General features: G+C 53.1%; 1 protein-coding gene across 1 annotated transcript in view; it reads right to left on the reverse strand.

Moving 5' to 3' along the window:
- ANKS6 (ankyrin repeat and sterile alpha motif domain containing 6) overlaps positions 1-17792 on the reverse strand; it is a gene marked incomplete at its 5' end in the record, with an annotated part of 44110 nt that extends 26318 nt beyond the window's left edge. Inside the window, 9 exons of the mRNA XM_021691626.2 lie at positions 769-978; positions 3919-3968; positions 4754-4952; positions 6042-6190; positions 8168-8274; positions 9251-9455; positions 10192-10236; positions 12892-13394; positions 17473-17792. Of these exons, the coding sequence (XP_021547301.2) occupies positions 769-978; positions 3919-3968; positions 4754-4952; positions 6042-6190; positions 8168-8274; positions 9251-9455; positions 10192-10236; positions 12892-13394; positions 17473-17792 (1788 nt within the window). The remainder of the gene's footprint in view (positions 1-768; positions 979-3918; positions 3969-4753; positions 4953-6041; positions 6191-8167; positions 8275-9250; positions 9456-10191; positions 10237-12891; positions 13395-17472) is intronic.
- Between the last annotated feature and the right edge of the window lies 1 nt (position 17793).

Here is a 17793-nt window from a genome sequence, read left to right on the forward strand (position 1 = left end):
AAAAAAAAAAAAAAAAAAAAAAAAAAAAAAAAAAGAAAATACCAGTAGTGCACACAGTTGCCTCTTAGTGTTTGCTCCTGGTCATGGACCTGAGCAATGATGTAATGTGGAAGTTGTTCGAAACCAAGAACCTGACTCCTGGTCCCCGGCCCACATGACGTGGCTGGGTGCTCTGCAGCAGGTTACTTCCCCTCTCTGGGTCCCAGTCTCCTCATCTATTAAAGGGAAGGTTGGATTACATCAGGTCTTCAGGCTGTGCTCCTTGGAGATCCAGGGCTCCATAGAAAAGGCAGAGAAGAGGGGCGCCTGGGTGGCTCAGTTGGTTAAGCGACTGCCTTCGGCTCAGGTCATGATCCTGGAGTCCCGGGATCGAGTCCCGCATCGGGCTCCCTGCTCGGCAGGGAGTCTGCTTCTCCCTCTGACCCTCCTCCCTCTCATGCTCTCTCTCTCTGTCTCATTCTCTCTCTCAAATAAATAAAAATTAAAAAAATCTTTAAAAAAAAAAAAAAAAAAAAAAAAAAAAAAAAAAAAGAAAAGGCAGAGAAGAGCGGCCCCCACTTTCATTCCCTTCACACTATGTTTTAATCTGTTTATAAAGTTAAGTCCCTTTGTAGGATTCGTGAGACAAAAGGATAACACTCATTTAAAAGAAATTAAAAGCTTCGACCTTGCTGGATTAGCAGGTCTGAGGTCCCTTCTGCCCGAAACACACGCCAACTTCAATGAGTGGTGAGTGACATGTCAAAGCACATCCACCGGGTGACTTACAGCGTCTGTGCTCCCACCAGCCACGCCCACGGGGGCGCCCCTGCCGGCTCTCTGGGGCAGCACGGTCTTCACGGGCTCAGCCTTCCCACTGTGACATGTCCGGGACCGATCCGAGCTCCACAGCTCAAAACTGGAAGGGGGTAAGAAAGGGGGGATGACTGCCTTCAGCTTGTCACTCGGGAGTCTGGGGAAGGGGGCTCCATTGCGAAGCTGAAAAAGACAGGCTGTGGGTTAGACAAGCCCCGGTGGGGCTCTTCACGGAACGCTCCAGGTTTCTCCTGCTTCTCAGAGAATGGCACCATCATTTACCCCCTCACCCCTCCCAATACACACCCGGCCAGAAACCCATGTGGTATCCTCTGCTCTTCTCCCAGCAACCAAGCAATACCCTCCTTTACTCTGCTCCAACCCCCAGCTTCTTTTATGTCCATCAGAGCAGCTAGAATGGAGACAGAGGGGATGGGGAGCTGGGGGAGGGGACCAAGGGATGCTGAGTGTGCTGTGACAGGGACCCTGGGGGGCTGGGGAAAAGGGCACTGCAGGCCCAGGGAGCAGAAAGCAGGCAGGCCTGGCAGCCAGAGGAACAGGACGTACATGCAGAGCTAGGGGTCTCAGGAGGATGGGGGAGGGCAACGGCGGGGGGGACCGGGAGGCCCAGGCTGGCTCTCTGTGAGCCCAGCAAACACTCCCTTCCCCATCCCACCCCACCCTTCCTACTCCAGCCACACCTCCCACTGCTGACATTTTTAACTGTAATTTTATATTTTGAAAATGTGATTTGGGGTTAGTATAAAATCCACACAATGATGACTGGTGGATTGTCAAGGAAAAGCATTCACACAGTCCATACTAACTTTAATTAAGAAAAGACGGTGGACTTGGCGCCAGATGGTGCTTTGCAGGGAAGGGCATCCCACAGCTCAACCTGCCTCAGGAGCCGGGCAGGCATGCATCTCCACAAGGATGGCTGCAAACGCCCACTCGGCAGGGCTCCCTGGCCGTCCTCCATCTGCCGAAGGGCAGGCCAGCACACTGCTGCCTTCCACTGGGCACGAGGAGGTGGGACAGGGACGTGCAAGGCGGGCGGCAGTTGGGCATGCTGGGTCCCACCCTGGCTGTCCTGAGCTCTTCTGAGAGTCCGTGAACGGTGCTGTCCCGTCTGGACCTCAGCAACCTCATCCAGCAATGGGGGATGGACTGGAAGAGGACTGCAAACCCACCACAGATGGCATTTTCACTCCTTGGGGACAGAGTCTAAATTGTTGCAAACTTTCTGGAAGGCAATGACATTCACACCCACTGACCCAGAAATTCTATTTCTAGATATTTACTCCAAGGGAACAATCAGGCAAGCGGGGGAAACTGAGGCATAAGACTATTCATCAGATCTGTGAAACAACAAAAAACTAAAAACCCCAGAGTCCAACAGGTGAGCCTTCACTGGTCCGTGAGGCACATTCCCATGATGGAAGGTCGTATCATGCAGCCATTCAATGCAACGTGGCTAAAGAGTGTTTAATGACACGCAACAGATGATCACATGAACTGGTAATAAGTCAGGCTCAGCACAGTATGGGGAAAAGAACACTGCCAACCTCACAGGCAGGGATGCCGGGGAGACTGAATGAGCGAATATACGTTAAGTGCTCCGAGTAGTGGCTGGCACTTGTTAAGTAAGTGGGACGTATTTGCCATTGTTACACATGACATAATACACTAGTAGATGCTAAAAAAAGTGGCTAGAAAAATACTCAAAAAAGATATATAGCACAAGATGTCAGTCATGATCATATGCATCATCAACGGTGACTTTATGTTTCTTCTTTATACTTTACTGCATCTTCTAAAATTTCAGTAACAGCCCTTGTCTTCATACAAAAGTAATTACTGCTATTTAATGAGATTATCAAGTGTCAGGCAGCACCAGCTCCCACCTTGGTAAACTGGTCTAGAGACACGGATGCACACCTATTGCATAGCAGGGCGGGGCGGAGACAGCAGATCCGTCAGCACTCAGCCCGTGGCGCCTGGAGCGGCTGGTCCCTGAGGCAGCTGAGGCCTTCTTGGGGGTGCTTCTGCTCCCTTCTCCTCTCCAATACTGCCCTCTCCTGGCCAGCCTCCAGATCAGGGTCTTAGAGCTAAATGGACTTGAGTTCAACCCCAACCAGGAGGCTCTCATTCAAACAAGAGCAACGTGAGGCCCAGAGAGGTGAAGTCACACGTCCAAAGTCACACAGCAGATAACTGCGAGCCAGGCACTATGCTAAGAACTTCCTGGGAATAAACTTATTCAAAGAAACAACCAGGAGGGATAGCCTCCCTTAAGTCAAAGACTGCTAGCTGTCCCCCGGTATCCATCCTTCCACATCTTCCTTAGTAGACACCCCTGGCATTGCGATGGGACACAGCCACCTGGAACAGAGACTTCATTTCCCAGCCTCCCGTGCAGTGACTCCCACGTGACCACATGCTGGCCGAACTGATCTAAGCGGAAGTGATGTGTGAGTTCCCAGGAAACTTCAAAGACACCTGCTTCTCCCCTCATCTCTCCTGCTGGCTGGAATGGTGCAGTGATGGCCACAGCTCCGGCAGCCGTCTTGGTAACAGAAGCCAAGCACGGGTAGAAGGAAGCAGGTCCCTAACTCCACGGGTCAACGTACCAGTCCTGAGCTGCCCTTGGAAAAAATAAGCTGCCGTCTCATCTATGCCGTTGTCATTTGAGGACTTTCTGTTACTCACAGCCGAACCTAATCCTAGGTTCATAGGTGAGGAGACCGAGGCCTCTCGGGCTGGAAACACAGCCTCCTCTGTGACTCCTCTCCCCCTGAGTCCCCATAACCGAAATGGTGAGTCCAAGGTGCCCCATCAGGTCCTACTGTTCAAAGCCCTGTCCTCAGTGCTGCCTCCCTGCGAACACCATCAGGGCTAGTATCCGGCCACTAAGCACCAGCACAGCTTTACCCACGGTTTCTGGCTGGTGTTGGTTCCCATTCCTCAGTGCCTGAGCTGTGCCCATTGTTACACGTTTTGGTATCAACCCCATCTGTGACCACCACAAAGACAGACACATGTCTACATCCAGCCTTGTAAATCAACCAACTCATGATTGTTAAGAGACCTGAAATGCTTTTAGAAAAGCCCCACACTCACCATGGTTGTCAATAACACATCTTCTTTGTCTCCTCTCATGCTCCCAGGACCTGAGAGACAAATGGAAATTTCATGAAATGACCCTCCCCAACAAGTTCACGGCATAAGGATGAGTGACCAGGTCGGCCTTCATCCTGGAAAACCAACTCTCCTGGGGGATTGAATATTTAATAATAATTGCTATTCAATATTTGAATAGAAGGAAAGCATTTAAAAGGTATCTCTCAAAGCATGTTTTCAGCTTTTCCATAAACCACTGCCATGCCAGGTCAGACAGGGGTGCACCCAGCTCAACAGGCTGTCTCAAACAATGCTGAAGGAGCTATTCTGGGTGCGGGGAGTCTGGTAGAAGGGATGTGATCTAATCAATTATCCAATCAGTGTGGGAATCTCCTTTGATGCCCTGGCAAAGTCATCCAATCTGTTGAATATCTCCAGTGGTGGGAAGCTCACTACCCAACCCCCAAGCCCCCACCCCAGATAACTCATTCTATTTCAAAACCCTTCCAGTGCCAGAGACCAATCATGTTGGACAGGTGGGAAAAGCACCCATCAGAGGCAAGAGAGAGGTAATGACTGGCTCAGGTCCCTCAGCAGGGTGTGTGGGACAGCTGCCAGGGACTCTTGTCACCAACATCCCCATTCTACCACGCTGACTGCACTGCTGTCCCTGCCTGCCTCCAGACCTGGTCCTCCCCCAGACCAGCCGCTTTGCTCCCGTGTCACATCCCAATAGCATCTCACCTCTGACATCAGCCCAGGAGATAGGACAAAGGGCAGAGAATTTGGGTCTGGCCATTCTGGAAATTCCACAGCACATGCAGTGTTTTCTTACCATTCTCTTTCATCGTGGGGGCCATCTCATGAAGCCCCGGGCGGCCTGTCTTGCCCTGGGGGGCAGCCCGCATTGTGGAGTCCAGCGCTGACTCTGGCTCATCACAGAAAGGCAAAGGCTGGTTGCTGCAGAGCCCCCGGGGCAGGGTCTGTGTCAGTTTGAGCTTCCGGAACCGATTGGACATTCGGCTCCACCAGGACTGCCAAGGGAATGTCGAGCAAAGGTCACACTCCATGAACACCCAGCCCCCGGATGGTGACTATACTTCACACATGCTTCCCCCTTGCTCTCCTGGGCACATGACAAGTTTTCCCAGTCGGTCTCCGCACCCTCTCCCACAAAGCCATGGTTCTCTCTAAATTCCTCCTGACTCAGCCCTTAGGGGCCCACGTCCGACAGGGGACCCCATCTGCCACCCCTCAGCTCCCCAATCTCCGCACGGCACAGATGGAGAAATGGAAGACCCAGACGGGGTGCCAACTTGCTGAGTCTTAGAGTGAGTCAGAGACAGACAGATGGACAAGAGATGACACCAAACACCGTGACACCAGTCACTGGGTAACCTCTTTCCCCCACTCCTGTGAGTGTGAGAGGTGCCGGGTGTCCATAGCAAGGCCCGGGCCATCTGCTCCAGCAGCTGATGCCACCCCACCTAGAAAGAGGACCGGTGCCACCCCCCAGGGTGTCCCATAACCCCGTGACCGCTCGGAGGCTTCGACACAGTGGGAGGGGAGGCTGGGAGGGCCTGGCCCAGGGAGATGGCAGCAAGCACAGGGCTGCAGGGACCCAGGCAAACAACACCGAGAGAGAGGAAGACCCGGGGCTTGCGGGAGCTCGTGTGAGCTACGGACAGGAACAAAGGGCAGAGTGTGCAGATCTGCAGAGGCTCCAGAACCCCAGACAGGATGGAGAAGAGGGAAGTTTGATTTCAGACAAGTAGAGCAGGATGGGGAGCAGAAATTCAAAGAAAAATACTCGGCGTGCTGTTAGAAATGAGCAACTGGAGGTTGTTCTGGTATTTCCAGAAGGCTGTGGATGCAGGCCCGGGGGCTGCGGGGAGACCCGAGAACGGCGCGAGCAGCAGTATCCCAAGTGCAGGGGCAGAGGCCGCGCACACCCGGCCTGGGAGGAGAGGCATTTGGTCCCCCCGATACCCGCCATGCTTACTGCTCACCCCCGGCTTACTTCCTGCTCCTGCTGGGCAGCCCGAGGTCAGCAGGAAGTGGCAGGCATCCCCCACCCCGTCAGCCTAACCCTCTCAAGCCCTTGAGGACAGGAAAAGGCCAACCTTAAGCCCGCCTTTGTCATCGGGCAGCACTGGGACACTCCAAGGCTGTCGGGCCTTCGAGTGGGGCAGAGGCGGTGGGTGGCTGGGCCGGCCTTTGTCTTTATTCACCTGCATGCAGACAGATGCCAGCAGTCGAACAAGTTCCGTGTCTATGGACACAAAAGGCAGCGCTTTACCTGCAGATACGTCTGTTGGGCCATGAGGAGAGGGCTCCAGGAGACCCCGGTCAACCTCAGAACCCAGCCCTGGGCCTCCAGAGTCTGTTACTCCAGGAGCAAGGCCCCGCCCTCTCCATCTGGTCTCCAGGAGGCGGCAAACAGACCACGGGGCTTCATCCACTTCACCAGACAGAAAAACCAGGAGCCCTCTCCCCACAGAAAGACAGAGGGGTGGCGTGGCTTAAAAGAACAGACTCAGCAGCCGGATGGCAGGGGCTCCAATTCTGCCTCTGCCCCTCCCTGGCTGTGCAAGTGCAGGTAAATGAGGGAACCTCTCAGTGTCTCTGGAAAAGGGGTGACAGCATGCACCACATAAAGGTGTCTGGGGGATTCGAGGGCACGTCTGGCATAAGGTAAGTGCTTAAGAAAAGTTAAGTATTGGGCGCCTGGGTGGCTCAGTCGTTAAGCGTCTGCCTTCGGCTCAGGTCATGATCCCAGGGTCCTGGGATCGAGTCCCACATCGGGCTCCCTGCTCAGCGGGAGGCCTGCTTCTCCCTCTCCCACTCCCCCTGCTTGTGTTCCTGTTCTCGCTGTCTCTCTCTGTCATATAAATAAATAAAATCTTTAAAAAAAAAAAAAAGAAAAGAAAAGTTAAGTATTATTATTACTACCTGGGTTACCAAAATAAATAAATAAATAAACGAAATTGAGAATACTACAAACTATTAACAGTGTTTTCCTCTGGATGACTGTTTCTTTTTCTCTCTCCAAGTGTTCAGTAATAAGCATGTGTGTCTTCAAAAATTTCAGGCAAAAAGTTCGTTTAAAAACAAACCCACCAGGAAAAAAATCGACTAGGGAGAGACTGGGGGTCTTAATGCACAAGGGAGTGGGGAAGTGGTCAGCGGCAAGGGAGAAGAGACACCGTGAGACACAAGTTTGCTCGAGAAATGCGTGCATGATGCAGGGGGTGGATTCTAACGACACCAACTCTTCGCACAGAGTGAGCTCACTGGACTTGGGCAAAGGACCCCACCTCGCCAGCTGGGTCAAGTCATTTCCCCTGGCCCTGGTCATCTCCCCTCCACAAGGGGATATGCAGCTCGGCTTCCCCTCACACATCCTGCGAGGATGAAGTGGAACCAGGTATGCACCTGAGACACGTAGGGCCCACGGCAGGGGGGCTGGGGTGAAGGCAGCAATGCCAGCGATGAGGCAGGGCACGCTGGCCTGCCACCCCGTAGCCCAGAGAAGCAGCAGGGGTAACTCCACTTGGGACTACGGAGGTAAAGTCCTCTCCCAAGGCCAGCAGGTTGGGATCTGGCTCAGGGCTCAAAGTCTGTGGGTCAGAGGGCCTCACAGCCTCTCTCCCTCCCTGGGCTGAAACTCCAAGGGAACAGGAAGCAGGACAGACAGACAGACAGACAGACTCTGACCCCTGAGCTGACTGACTGTATACCTCAGGTCCCAGAGGAGGGCCTGTCATAGTGGGGGAGGGCCCAAGGGGACCAAGAAAGGTGGGACTAGGGATGGCGACAGCCCCAGAAGGGTGCCCTTGACCCAGCAGCCTCCACCTACGCAATTCAGCAGAGAAGGCCACTGCTCCGTCTCTGACTCTGCTTGTCAAAGGGGACTTTTTGTTTCCCCGAGTCAGGGTTTCTGGCTACGAAGCCCAGTTACCATTCTGGGACTTCTGTGGACTGCTGAGGCAGATGCGTGTCTCGCTGGCCTTCCCTCTTGGGAGACTCCCTGAAGGCTGGAGCTGGAGAAACCCAGGGGATTATCTGGTGCCAGCCCAGCCTTTGCTGAGGAAGGAAGCGACTTGCCTGAGGACACGTGGTGAGCCCTTGGGGCTTGAGAGTGACTTCCCCCATGAGTAAGCAAGGGCTGAAAACAAAGGTGATTCTCTCCATTCCTAGCCAGAGAAAGGCCGTGCAGGTTTATGACCCTTTTCAGGGAACAACCCACCAGGATCACTCAGCAGCATCACTAGGTCAAAGGCCGTGTACCCGTTTTTTGCACGAAGAGTGACATCAGCCCCTTGGTTTAGCAGATATTTGACAATGTCCTTATTCCTGGGGAGGAAAGAAAAAGCCAGAGTTAGACGCACTGAAAGCCAAAGCCTGGCTTTGCTCCTGGGAAGCTGATATTAACTATAGTGCCCCATCTCTGAGCCCGGAAGAAGGGCGTGGAAAGCTGCAAACAGCTTCACACTCCTCCTTCCCCACCCCATGGGCAGGTCAGACCCAAATGTGATAGAAACCAAAGCCTAGGTGTTCCTTCCACAAACAAAAGGAAGACCATGTGGCCACCATGCCACACGCAGGTCCCAACTACTCCTGCCCCAAATCGGGACCCGTGCACTGTGGAAGCCCCACACAGGCTGAGGTGTCTGACGCGGAAGCCCGAGGCTGACCAAATAGGAAAACAAACCGCTTCGAGATGACACAGTTAAGTGCTGTGATCACTTGAAACAGGGCAAGGAAAGGGCTGGTAATTTGGAATCAGACCACCTGGCCGCTGTAAGACGGTCTGCAGCTCCTGGCCTCTGGGCCAGCCTACCTGGAAGAGGTGGCCTCCAGGAGGACAGAAGGAGAAGGGATTCAGAAGCACCAGCCAATGGTGGCACCTATTCAGGAGAGGGTGAGGACAAGTCTCACTGCTGGGTGCCGAGAAGCCAATGGTATGAACAGCCGATGTTCATTTCCAACAGGACATGGACATCAGTGTGAACACTCCAAACAAACTGATCACTGTTCCACTGAAATCAACCTAGAGAAGCTTATCTGCCTGCATAAAACGTTCCTGCTGCACAGTTTTTATGGCCGCTGGTTAGTTTTGTGATGAGGTCACGAGCATCAGGACACAGAAGAACAGGAATGCAGGGTAGATGAGCCTGCGCTGCTCTGGGTTTTTTGTGTGTGTGCCTCAAGGGCTTCACAGCCCTCAAGTTCATCTGGAGTTTCTCAGGACCAGAAAAGCCCATCAAGACCCCTCTCTTGGCTCAGGGAGTCGTCAGCCTCCCACGGAGGGAGTGAGGCCGGCACTGACCCATGGTAGGTGGCCTGCATGAGGGCCGTCCAGCCGTGCACGCTGTCCTGCTTGTCGACGTCAGCGTGCCTCTCTAGCAGCAGCTGCACCAGCGGCAGCTGCCCCATGACAGCTGCCAGCATCAGCGGAGTGGCCCCATCCCCGTTGACCAGGTTCACGTAGTTGGGGTCTTCGTCCACAATCTCTTTGACCAGCTGGAAGTTTCCTGCAAACAGAAGCAGGAGATCTGGTGATCTGGGGGCCCGGCACAGCTGGATGACTTATCCAGCAGGTTTCGGTAACAAACTGGTACTCAGCCTGCCTCTGCACTGGGCTGCTGGGCATTAGAGGGGCTACAAAGGTGAGGAGAGGGAGCCCCCACCCTCAGATCTCTCCATCTGTAAGGGTCGGAGGCAAGCACACAAATGGTTTTTCTAAAAGAGAGAAGTGTTATTGATATCCTAAAAGAACAGATGAAGGAAACATGAAGGGCAATGTACACGCAGAGCGCTCAGATCTCCCTGGGAGGTGAGGATCAGGGAGGGCTTCCTGGAGGTGCGGTCTACATCAGGAGAGATTTTCAGCTTCATCACAAAGAGAGTGGAGTGGGCAGGTAGGCAGTGAGGCATTTCAGAGGTAGGGAAAAGCCAGAACATAGCCACAGGGTTTGGCTGGGGGGGGGGGGGGGGGGGGGGGGACCCCGCAAGAATTTTGGAAAGGGGGGGGGGGGGGGGGGGGGGGGGCTGGGAGAGCACTCTGGAACTTGTGTATAAAGCACCATAATAACTACCAGTCTCCAGGGGCTGAACCTCCCTGTGTGAAACCACCGAGTCAGGAAATAACAAAATGCCTGTTTCTTTCTCAAACACCCTGGGTGGCCTTGAAAAGGACTACAAATACTAGGTTGACAGAATGTGTCCCTATATTCATAAATCTCCAAAAAGATTTTCTAAAGCGCTTACCCATTTTCAATGCATGGAAAATATCAGGCCGCCTTTTCTCCTCATCTAGGTAAACAAAGATTTTAAAAGTTAACCACAAAAGACTTAATAGAACAGAAAAGTCACACGCATGTAACAATACAGCCTAGCTTTAAAAGTGATCTACCTTCCAAAAGCAATCTGATCAGAGACCCATGTAACAGACGAACCCGGTAGCCCTTCTGGAAGAATTATTCTCAGAGTGTCCACAAATGCTCCAGAGACAGATCTTGGGCAGTCATCTGGCCAGCAAAAAATGAATAAGCAGAACATTTCCTGATCCCACACCCATAAAGCAATCATTTGGGGGCATTCCAAACTCTGGGATGTCCTCTCTTAGATGTAATGGAAAAGTATAGGGCGCCTGGGTGGCTCAGTTGGTTAAGCAACTGCCTTCGGCTCAGGTCATGATCCTGGAGTCCCGGGATCGAGTCCCGCATCGGGCTCCCTGCTCGGCAGGGAATCTGCTTCTCCCTCTGGCCCTCCTCCCTCTCATGCTCTCTGTCTCTCATTCTCTCTCTCTCAAATAAATTAAATTAAATTAAATAAAAAAAAGTATAGTCTTGGAAAAATCTGTATTCTTATGAAAAAAATTGTTTAAAAAGCGATTCTTTTCTACTAAAAACTAAATGCACAACCCTGAGATAATTCCAAAGCAGAGGGCTGCAGAGACACTGAGCAGCTGAGCCCAGGCGGAGGTCATGGACGTGGCCACCAGAAGAGCCAACGTTCATTTTTGTTCTCCTTCTCAAATAAGAAGCAATCTGAACGACTCTGAAAGTCACCCCTGCCCCAGCCTTGCAGACGTGGACCCTGCAGACCACTGCCCACCTGATGTTTTCATGCTGGTCTCTGCAGTGCAGCTGGTACGGGGGCCCACGCCTACCCCCAAACCGGGGCCTGGCTGTACCCAACCCATGCTTGCCCCTCCCTCATCTGCTGATCGGTCACCTGCCTCCAAGCTTGGACTAGCAGGTACCAGTGGTACTGTCAGAAAGCAGACTATCCTCAGCACCAGCCCCCTCGCAGGCGGCCGAATGTAGGACTCCCTGCAGTCTTCGGCTAACTCCAGAGATGGAGTGGCTGTGAGGGAAACCTGTGCCTCTGGGCTAAATCTCTGGTCCAGGTCAGCCCCCTCAGGCAGCCGAGAAGAAGCTGCAGCCCAGTGCAGGGATCACCAAGTCTGGAGTGAGCATATCAGAGTTTGAGTGCATGTTTCCAGAATGATCAGTCTCTTCATCAACAACAGGGGGATAACACGCTAATATGGGGACCACATGGTGGTTGCAGAGATCAAGAATACAGATGAGAAATGCTCCAGAAATCCAAACAGCAATTTTTGTTCTCTTGACTAGTGACTGGCACCCACCCCAGAAAGGGTATTCCTTAACTCCAGGGTTCTTATAGAGACGTACAGACAGGGCCATGGAACCAAGTGTCTAATTCTGCTTGTGCAATACTATTAAGGAAGGATTCTGCATCTTAGTTTTAAATATGTCACTTTCCTTTAAGTGTGTAAGAGTCTAATTTGCTGCGGACAGAGCCGTCTCATGCCAAGACCCTTTGAGGGAAAAGTGTGTCATCTGGCCTGCGTGTTGGTTGCTAAACAACCATCTGACACAAAAGAATCACTGACCCTCTAGCCTGACCCCAGAAGGCTGGGGCAGCTGTGCCACCGATGCCAAGTGACCCTGGCTGGTCCCTTCCTCCTTCCAGATGCCAGTGTTGGCATCTGCAGCAGAGCAGTTCTGGGGACCCTGCCCAGCCCAAGGAACAACCACGGTGGGGGTGGGGGGGGGGTACCCTGTCCTGTAGCTAATGCAAGGGAGGGAACTGGGGGTCTTCCAGGCGGATTTCTTGGCATCTCACAAAAATAGCTAGGGGCTAATGGTTATTTATTTCATAATCTATCATTAATAACGCAGCCTTTGCCCCTGCTGCTGTCCTACCTGGAGGCTCTTCCCTGAGAGCCTGTTTGGAGCACTCCCTCAGCTCCTGCACGTCAGCTGCAGTCTCACCTGCTCCAGGAGGCCACCCACCAGGGACAGCCTGCAGCGCCCCAATCACCACTCCCAAACCTCAACCTTGCCCCACCCCAACCAAGGCACTGCCAACCTATCGTACTACGGATTTAATGTTCATTTCCTGTTTCTTGCCTGTCTCCCCTATAGAGGCCAAGGTCTTCACAGGCAGAGGGCACACTACAGTCCTGGGCCAAATGTGCTCCCCAACCGGTTTTGGTAATTTTATTGGAACACCGCCATACCCACTCACTGACATATAACGTATGGCTGCTTTCACTCTAGCGGAATTGAGTGGTTCTGACAGAGGCTGGCCCACAAAGTCTAAAATATTTACTCTCTGGTCCTTTCCATAAAAAGTCTGCTGACTTCTGTTCTAGAAAGATCCCAGGATGTCCTGCACCAGAATCATCCGGTTGGAAAGGAGAGGTCTTGCTATGGGGGTTCCAGGCTCTTCCCACAGATACCAAATCACCCTAGAGGGTGGCCCAGGAACCTGCAAGTAATAGGCACTCCCAACTGATTCTTATGCACAGCACATCTTAAGACCCACTGTTCGGTAGGCCAGACTCTGATTTGTGCATGCCCTCTGGTTGGGCAACCCTCAGGGCGGGTGAAGCCAGGGCGGGGAAGGGAAGGGTTGGTGGTGGCACAGCCTGACCTGTCTTGGGCCTGACCGTGGTCAGCGGGTCCAGGTAGTCTGCAAGGTCCCTGTGCTTGCGGTCAAGTGCAACCTCGAAGGCGGTCTTCTCCAGCACGCTGAGGTGGTCAGGGTTGGCCCCCTTCTCTACCAGCTGCTGGGCCATGCCAAGCCTCCCAATGAGCGCCGACAGCATCAGTGGGCTCCAGCCCACAGTTCGGGCCACGCGGTTGGGGTCTGCACCCCACTCCATCAGCAGACGCACCACGGCCTCATGCCCGTGCTGGATGGCAGCCATTAGGGCTGTGATGTCCAATAGTTCGTCCCTGCTGTCCCCTGCCCCCGGCTGCTCGCCTGAGGGGTTGTGATGGTCTACAAAGGCACCAGCTTCCAAGAGCAGCTTCACCACACCCAGGTGGCCACCCCGAGAGGCTACAGTGAGCACACTGGCCCCTAGCCGGTTCTGGGCGTTGACATCAGCCCCATGATCCAAAAGTAGGTGTGCCACGCTCACGTGCCCAAATCTGCCAGGAAGATGGAGAATTAGTGACAGTAACATGGAGCACCGACATGGAGACAGCTTATGTAATCCTCATTTGTCATTAATTATTAAAGTCATAATAGCTACTTATAGTAAAAGGTCTTCTTCTGGCGCCAGGCACTGTGCTGGCCCCACATGTCTACCATCACAAAGGTGAACAACCGCTCTGTCTAGGTTCAAATCCAGCTCTGCCAATCACTAGCTGTACGACCTTGAGAAAGAACTTTAGCTTCTTCATGCCTTCATTGCCTCATCTGTAAAATAGGGATGTAACTGTATCTAATTCAAGGGCTGTTGAGAATTAAATGAGTTACTATATATAAATAAATAATATATACAGCACTCAGAACAGTGCTTGGCCAAAGGAGCACCGCATAAGTGTCAGATGTTATAATAATCATTTGACCTTTTACGTTACACTAAGTACCAAAGTCACCCAGCTGGTAAGAGGTGGTGTCAGGGTCAGAACCCAGGTCTGTCTGAATCCTGATACCCTCACTCTTTCCCCTATACCATGCTGCTTTCCACATCTCAGAGTTCATTTTATTCAGCTTTGTAGCCTGGTAATCTACTTTTCTGCCTGTGCTGACTCCCATGGGCAGGGCTCATGTCTGACTCATGTCTACCCATCCCCAAACACACACAGAAGGTCCTTCAAGATGAGCCAGTGCACCCCATGCCAAGAGGTGTAGCCCGGCTGTGGTCAGCCCAGATGTGCTCAGGCACCTCTCACCAGAGGCCTGCTGCCACCTGCTGGCAGGAATGTCCGCTGCCAGGGGCTAGGAAATGGGCCTGGGCGAAGCCCTCCTCCAGGAAGCTTGAGCCCGCCTGAGAGGTGACCACCAACCAACTCCGCTACCAGGAAAACAGATGCCTCTTCCCAGCAAAACCTCTGCCTTCTTTTGCCGTTAGAGGGCAGAAAAGATCTGTTTTGCAGGGTTTTGGTTGGCACAGGGCTCGGAGCAGCGAAGTATCAGGGCTGGAAGGAGCCTTGGACTAACCGGGGAAGAATGACCAGAGAGGGACCATAACGCCTGCATAACGTCCGCATCTGCGAGGCAGCGTTCTGAATCTCTTGTTGCATCCCCCCCCTTTCCGGAAGTGAGTTTTGTACCTCCTATAAACCTAGGGCCTCCCTTCTCCCTGTGGAGGCAGAGCCAAGGCCAAACTCTGATCTGAACTTACAAATACCTTCAGAGACGTGAACCTTAACGGCACCAGGTCACCTCAGCCTCTGGAGGGAGAGCTTGGCGAACGGGCTCCTCCAGCTGTAGGGGGAACCGGGCCTGTCCCTCCTCTTCTCCAAGAGCAGAGAGGGAGCAAATCAAAAGGACAGAAACTCAAATGCAGAAAGCTGCAACCCCAGCCTGTCCCCCTGCCTCCAGTCTTGTTCCTTCCTGCCCATCCTCCATGGTGGGGTTGCCTCAACCTAAAATGACATTCCCTAAACCTGATGGCCACTGCCCAGCTTCCCACTGCCTGAAGAGGCCTGTCCACCCTGGCTGGGCCAACTTCATTTCCGCCCAACCCCCACGTCATCGGCTCCATGCTGGCCTGTGCCCACCAATCCTACTCCTCCCACGACTTTGCCTTTGCCATCCTGCCTCTCCGCCCAGAGTGCCCTCCTGTCCACCTCTCCTAAGTATACCCTTCATCCTGCTTCAGGATTCAGCTCAGAGCTCACCTCCTCTGAGCAGCTTCCAGAACCGCCCCCCTCATGAGTTCAGGTGCCCTTCATCTGGGCAGGCAATCCCCGGTCCTCGCCTCTAGGATGCGCCTGAGCCTTCCTTCTACCATTATGTCTGCTTGTTAGACTGTGTGCTCTCCGAGGACAGGACTGGTGGCTGACTGAGAGTGGGGCTCAGTGTCAGTCAAATGAATGACTGCCATAACCAAGTAAAGGACGGTCCGGAGACGGGCCATGGAAAGGACTAAAGAACTCATGTATCCTCCATGGAAGCAGAAAATTTTTAAAAACCACACCTATTTAGTTATCAAGCATAAAATAAAACCTAGTATAATTCCTCACAGCAGATTAAAAGGTATTGTCACATTTTTATCTCATTTGATCTTAATAACCCCTGAAATAAACGGATAATGCCCATTTCACAGATGAGGAAACTGAAGATTTTAATGGAAAGCAGAGCCTCTCCTTTTGAAAGTGATAGAGTCAAAACTTGAACCTAGATCCTAAAATCCCAAACCCCAGCTCTTCTGGTATAAAACATTATGAGACAGAAAGAAAAGGAGAGAATCTGAACAGAAATGCTGACATTTGGAATACTTTCTGAACCCATGGGTAGCCCAAGAGGTCATTCAATTAGGCTGAAAACATAAAAGAATTCAAGGAAGGCTGAGATAATTTTGCGGATGCTAAGTTTCTAATAGGTAATTACTGAGGACAGGGAAGTGTGGGGCTTTCTGAACAGCTGCTGTGATTACCAATTAATTTCGGCAATTAACACCTGTGTTTAAAGACCTGGCACAAACCTACCACCCAAAGCACTGGGCAGAGAGGCCACACTGGCAGGCAAAGAAATGAAGGGCAGGAGAAGGAAAGTAAAGAGGCCAAGGGTGAAGTTAGGGCCAAAGTAAACACCACGCACACAACCTGTCCCTTTAGCATTTGGCCAGTTTGGCAAGGAGCGTCCCTGTGGCCAACACCAAGAGGAAACAGTCGGTGACGGGATTCGTGGCAGAGAGCAGAGGCTGGGAGCACAGGCTCTGGAGCCACCCGCCTAGGTGTGAATGTGCCACTTACTAGCTGTGTGGCCTTGGGCAAGTTAACTCTCTGAGCCTCAATTCCTCATCTGTAAAACGGGGGTGACAACAGTACCTACATAGCCTAAGGTTTCTGTGGATTGAATGAGTTACTTCACTTAAAGCACTGAACACCGTGCTTGACACAAAAAGTGCTCGAAAAAGCTTATTTTCAGAATCGGATAAAAGATGAGTGTAACCATTTCTGATACTAAAACACCCACCAGAGACCAAACTGAGGGGTGGGTGGGGCCTAAGACGATGGCCAACAGGGGTGAGTGACTTTACTGCATACCAGAGTTCCTTCCCACCAGCGCTTCAAGTCCTGTTCATCCTGCTTCCTGAGCATATCTCAAACATCTCATTGCTCTCCACTGCTGTCTCTGCTCTGGTCCAGGCTACCATCACCTCTCCCTAGACTGCTGCAATCCCCTGTGAACCAAGCTTTCGGACGCTGGCCCATCCCTCCAATCTGTATTCACACTGCAGGGAAAGTGATGTTTCCAAAACATAAATCTGATTCTGTCACTCACTCTGCCTAGAACCTTCTATTACTCCCCAGTGCCCTTAGGAGAGCTCATCTTCCTCAGCCCTGCCACGCAGCATCTGCCTCCTCTCCAGGGGAGGCTCCTCTCCCACTACTTCCAGCCCTCTCTTAGCACTGACATTTTTCTAGCAGTCCTACCAATGCCTTATGTTCGTTTTTGCTTTCAAACCTTTGCGTGGGCCTCCTATCACCCCGTTCCCACCTCCCACTTCTTCTGTCCCGGTTAATTCTCACGGAGTCTCCACCTGAATACATACATCATTCTTACCAAAAACCTTCCTCCACTTCCCCAAACTGGGTCTGCCATCCCCAGAGCTCCCTACCCTTCCCCTATCAAGCCTGATCTCTTGTCTGGCCTGCCCACTGGCCTGTGAGCTGCGCCTGGTGGGGCTGTGCCTGGCTCCCAGTGTCCCCGTCACCCAGGCTAGGGTGGGTAGGTTCTTAGGAAACTCCTGTTGCAAGAAGGAATGAATGAACACCTCTAAGATGATGTGTCTCTAAGATTCTATTCAGCGCGGTCTTCAGATTGTTTCGAAAGGCCCACTGTTTCTAAGATTCTAAAAAAGCGCTCCCACTTCTTGTAGTATCCCAAGCTGCCCAAAGTTTACCATTCAGCTCTCTGGCACGAGTCCTTGACTCTTTACCTCCCGGGCCGTCTGCAGGGGCGCCAGGCTGGGCCGGCCACCTGAGCCCGCCTGGCTCCGGGGCCGGCCGGCCGGCGGGACACCACCCCTGGGGATCCCGGGCCGCTCACCTGGCTGCCTGCATGAGCGCGCTCCAGCCGTAGTGGTTGCGGCTGTTGACCGAGGCGCCGCGGCGCAGCAAGAAGCGCACCAGCGGCTCGTGGCCGCCGGCCGCGGCGAACTGCAACGCCGTGTTGCCCGCCTCGTCCGAGCAGTCCACGGGCACTGGCGCTCCGGCCGCCGCTGCCGCCGCCCCGGGCCCGGCCGCCTCGGCCCCCGCCGGCTCCGCGCCCGCCTCGGGCTCCGCGCCGCGCTCCGCTGGCTCCGCCGCCCCGGCCTCCAGCAGCCGCCGCGCCGTCTCCGTGTCGCCCTGGTCGCAGGCGCGCAGCAGC

This window comes from Neomonachus schauinslandi, chromosome 13 (genome assembly GCF_002201575.2).
Source record: "Neomonachus schauinslandi chromosome 13, ASM220157v2, whole genome shotgun sequence".
NCBI classification, from domain to species: domain Eukaryota; kingdom Metazoa; phylum Chordata; class Mammalia; order Carnivora; family Phocidae; genus Neomonachus; species Neomonachus schauinslandi.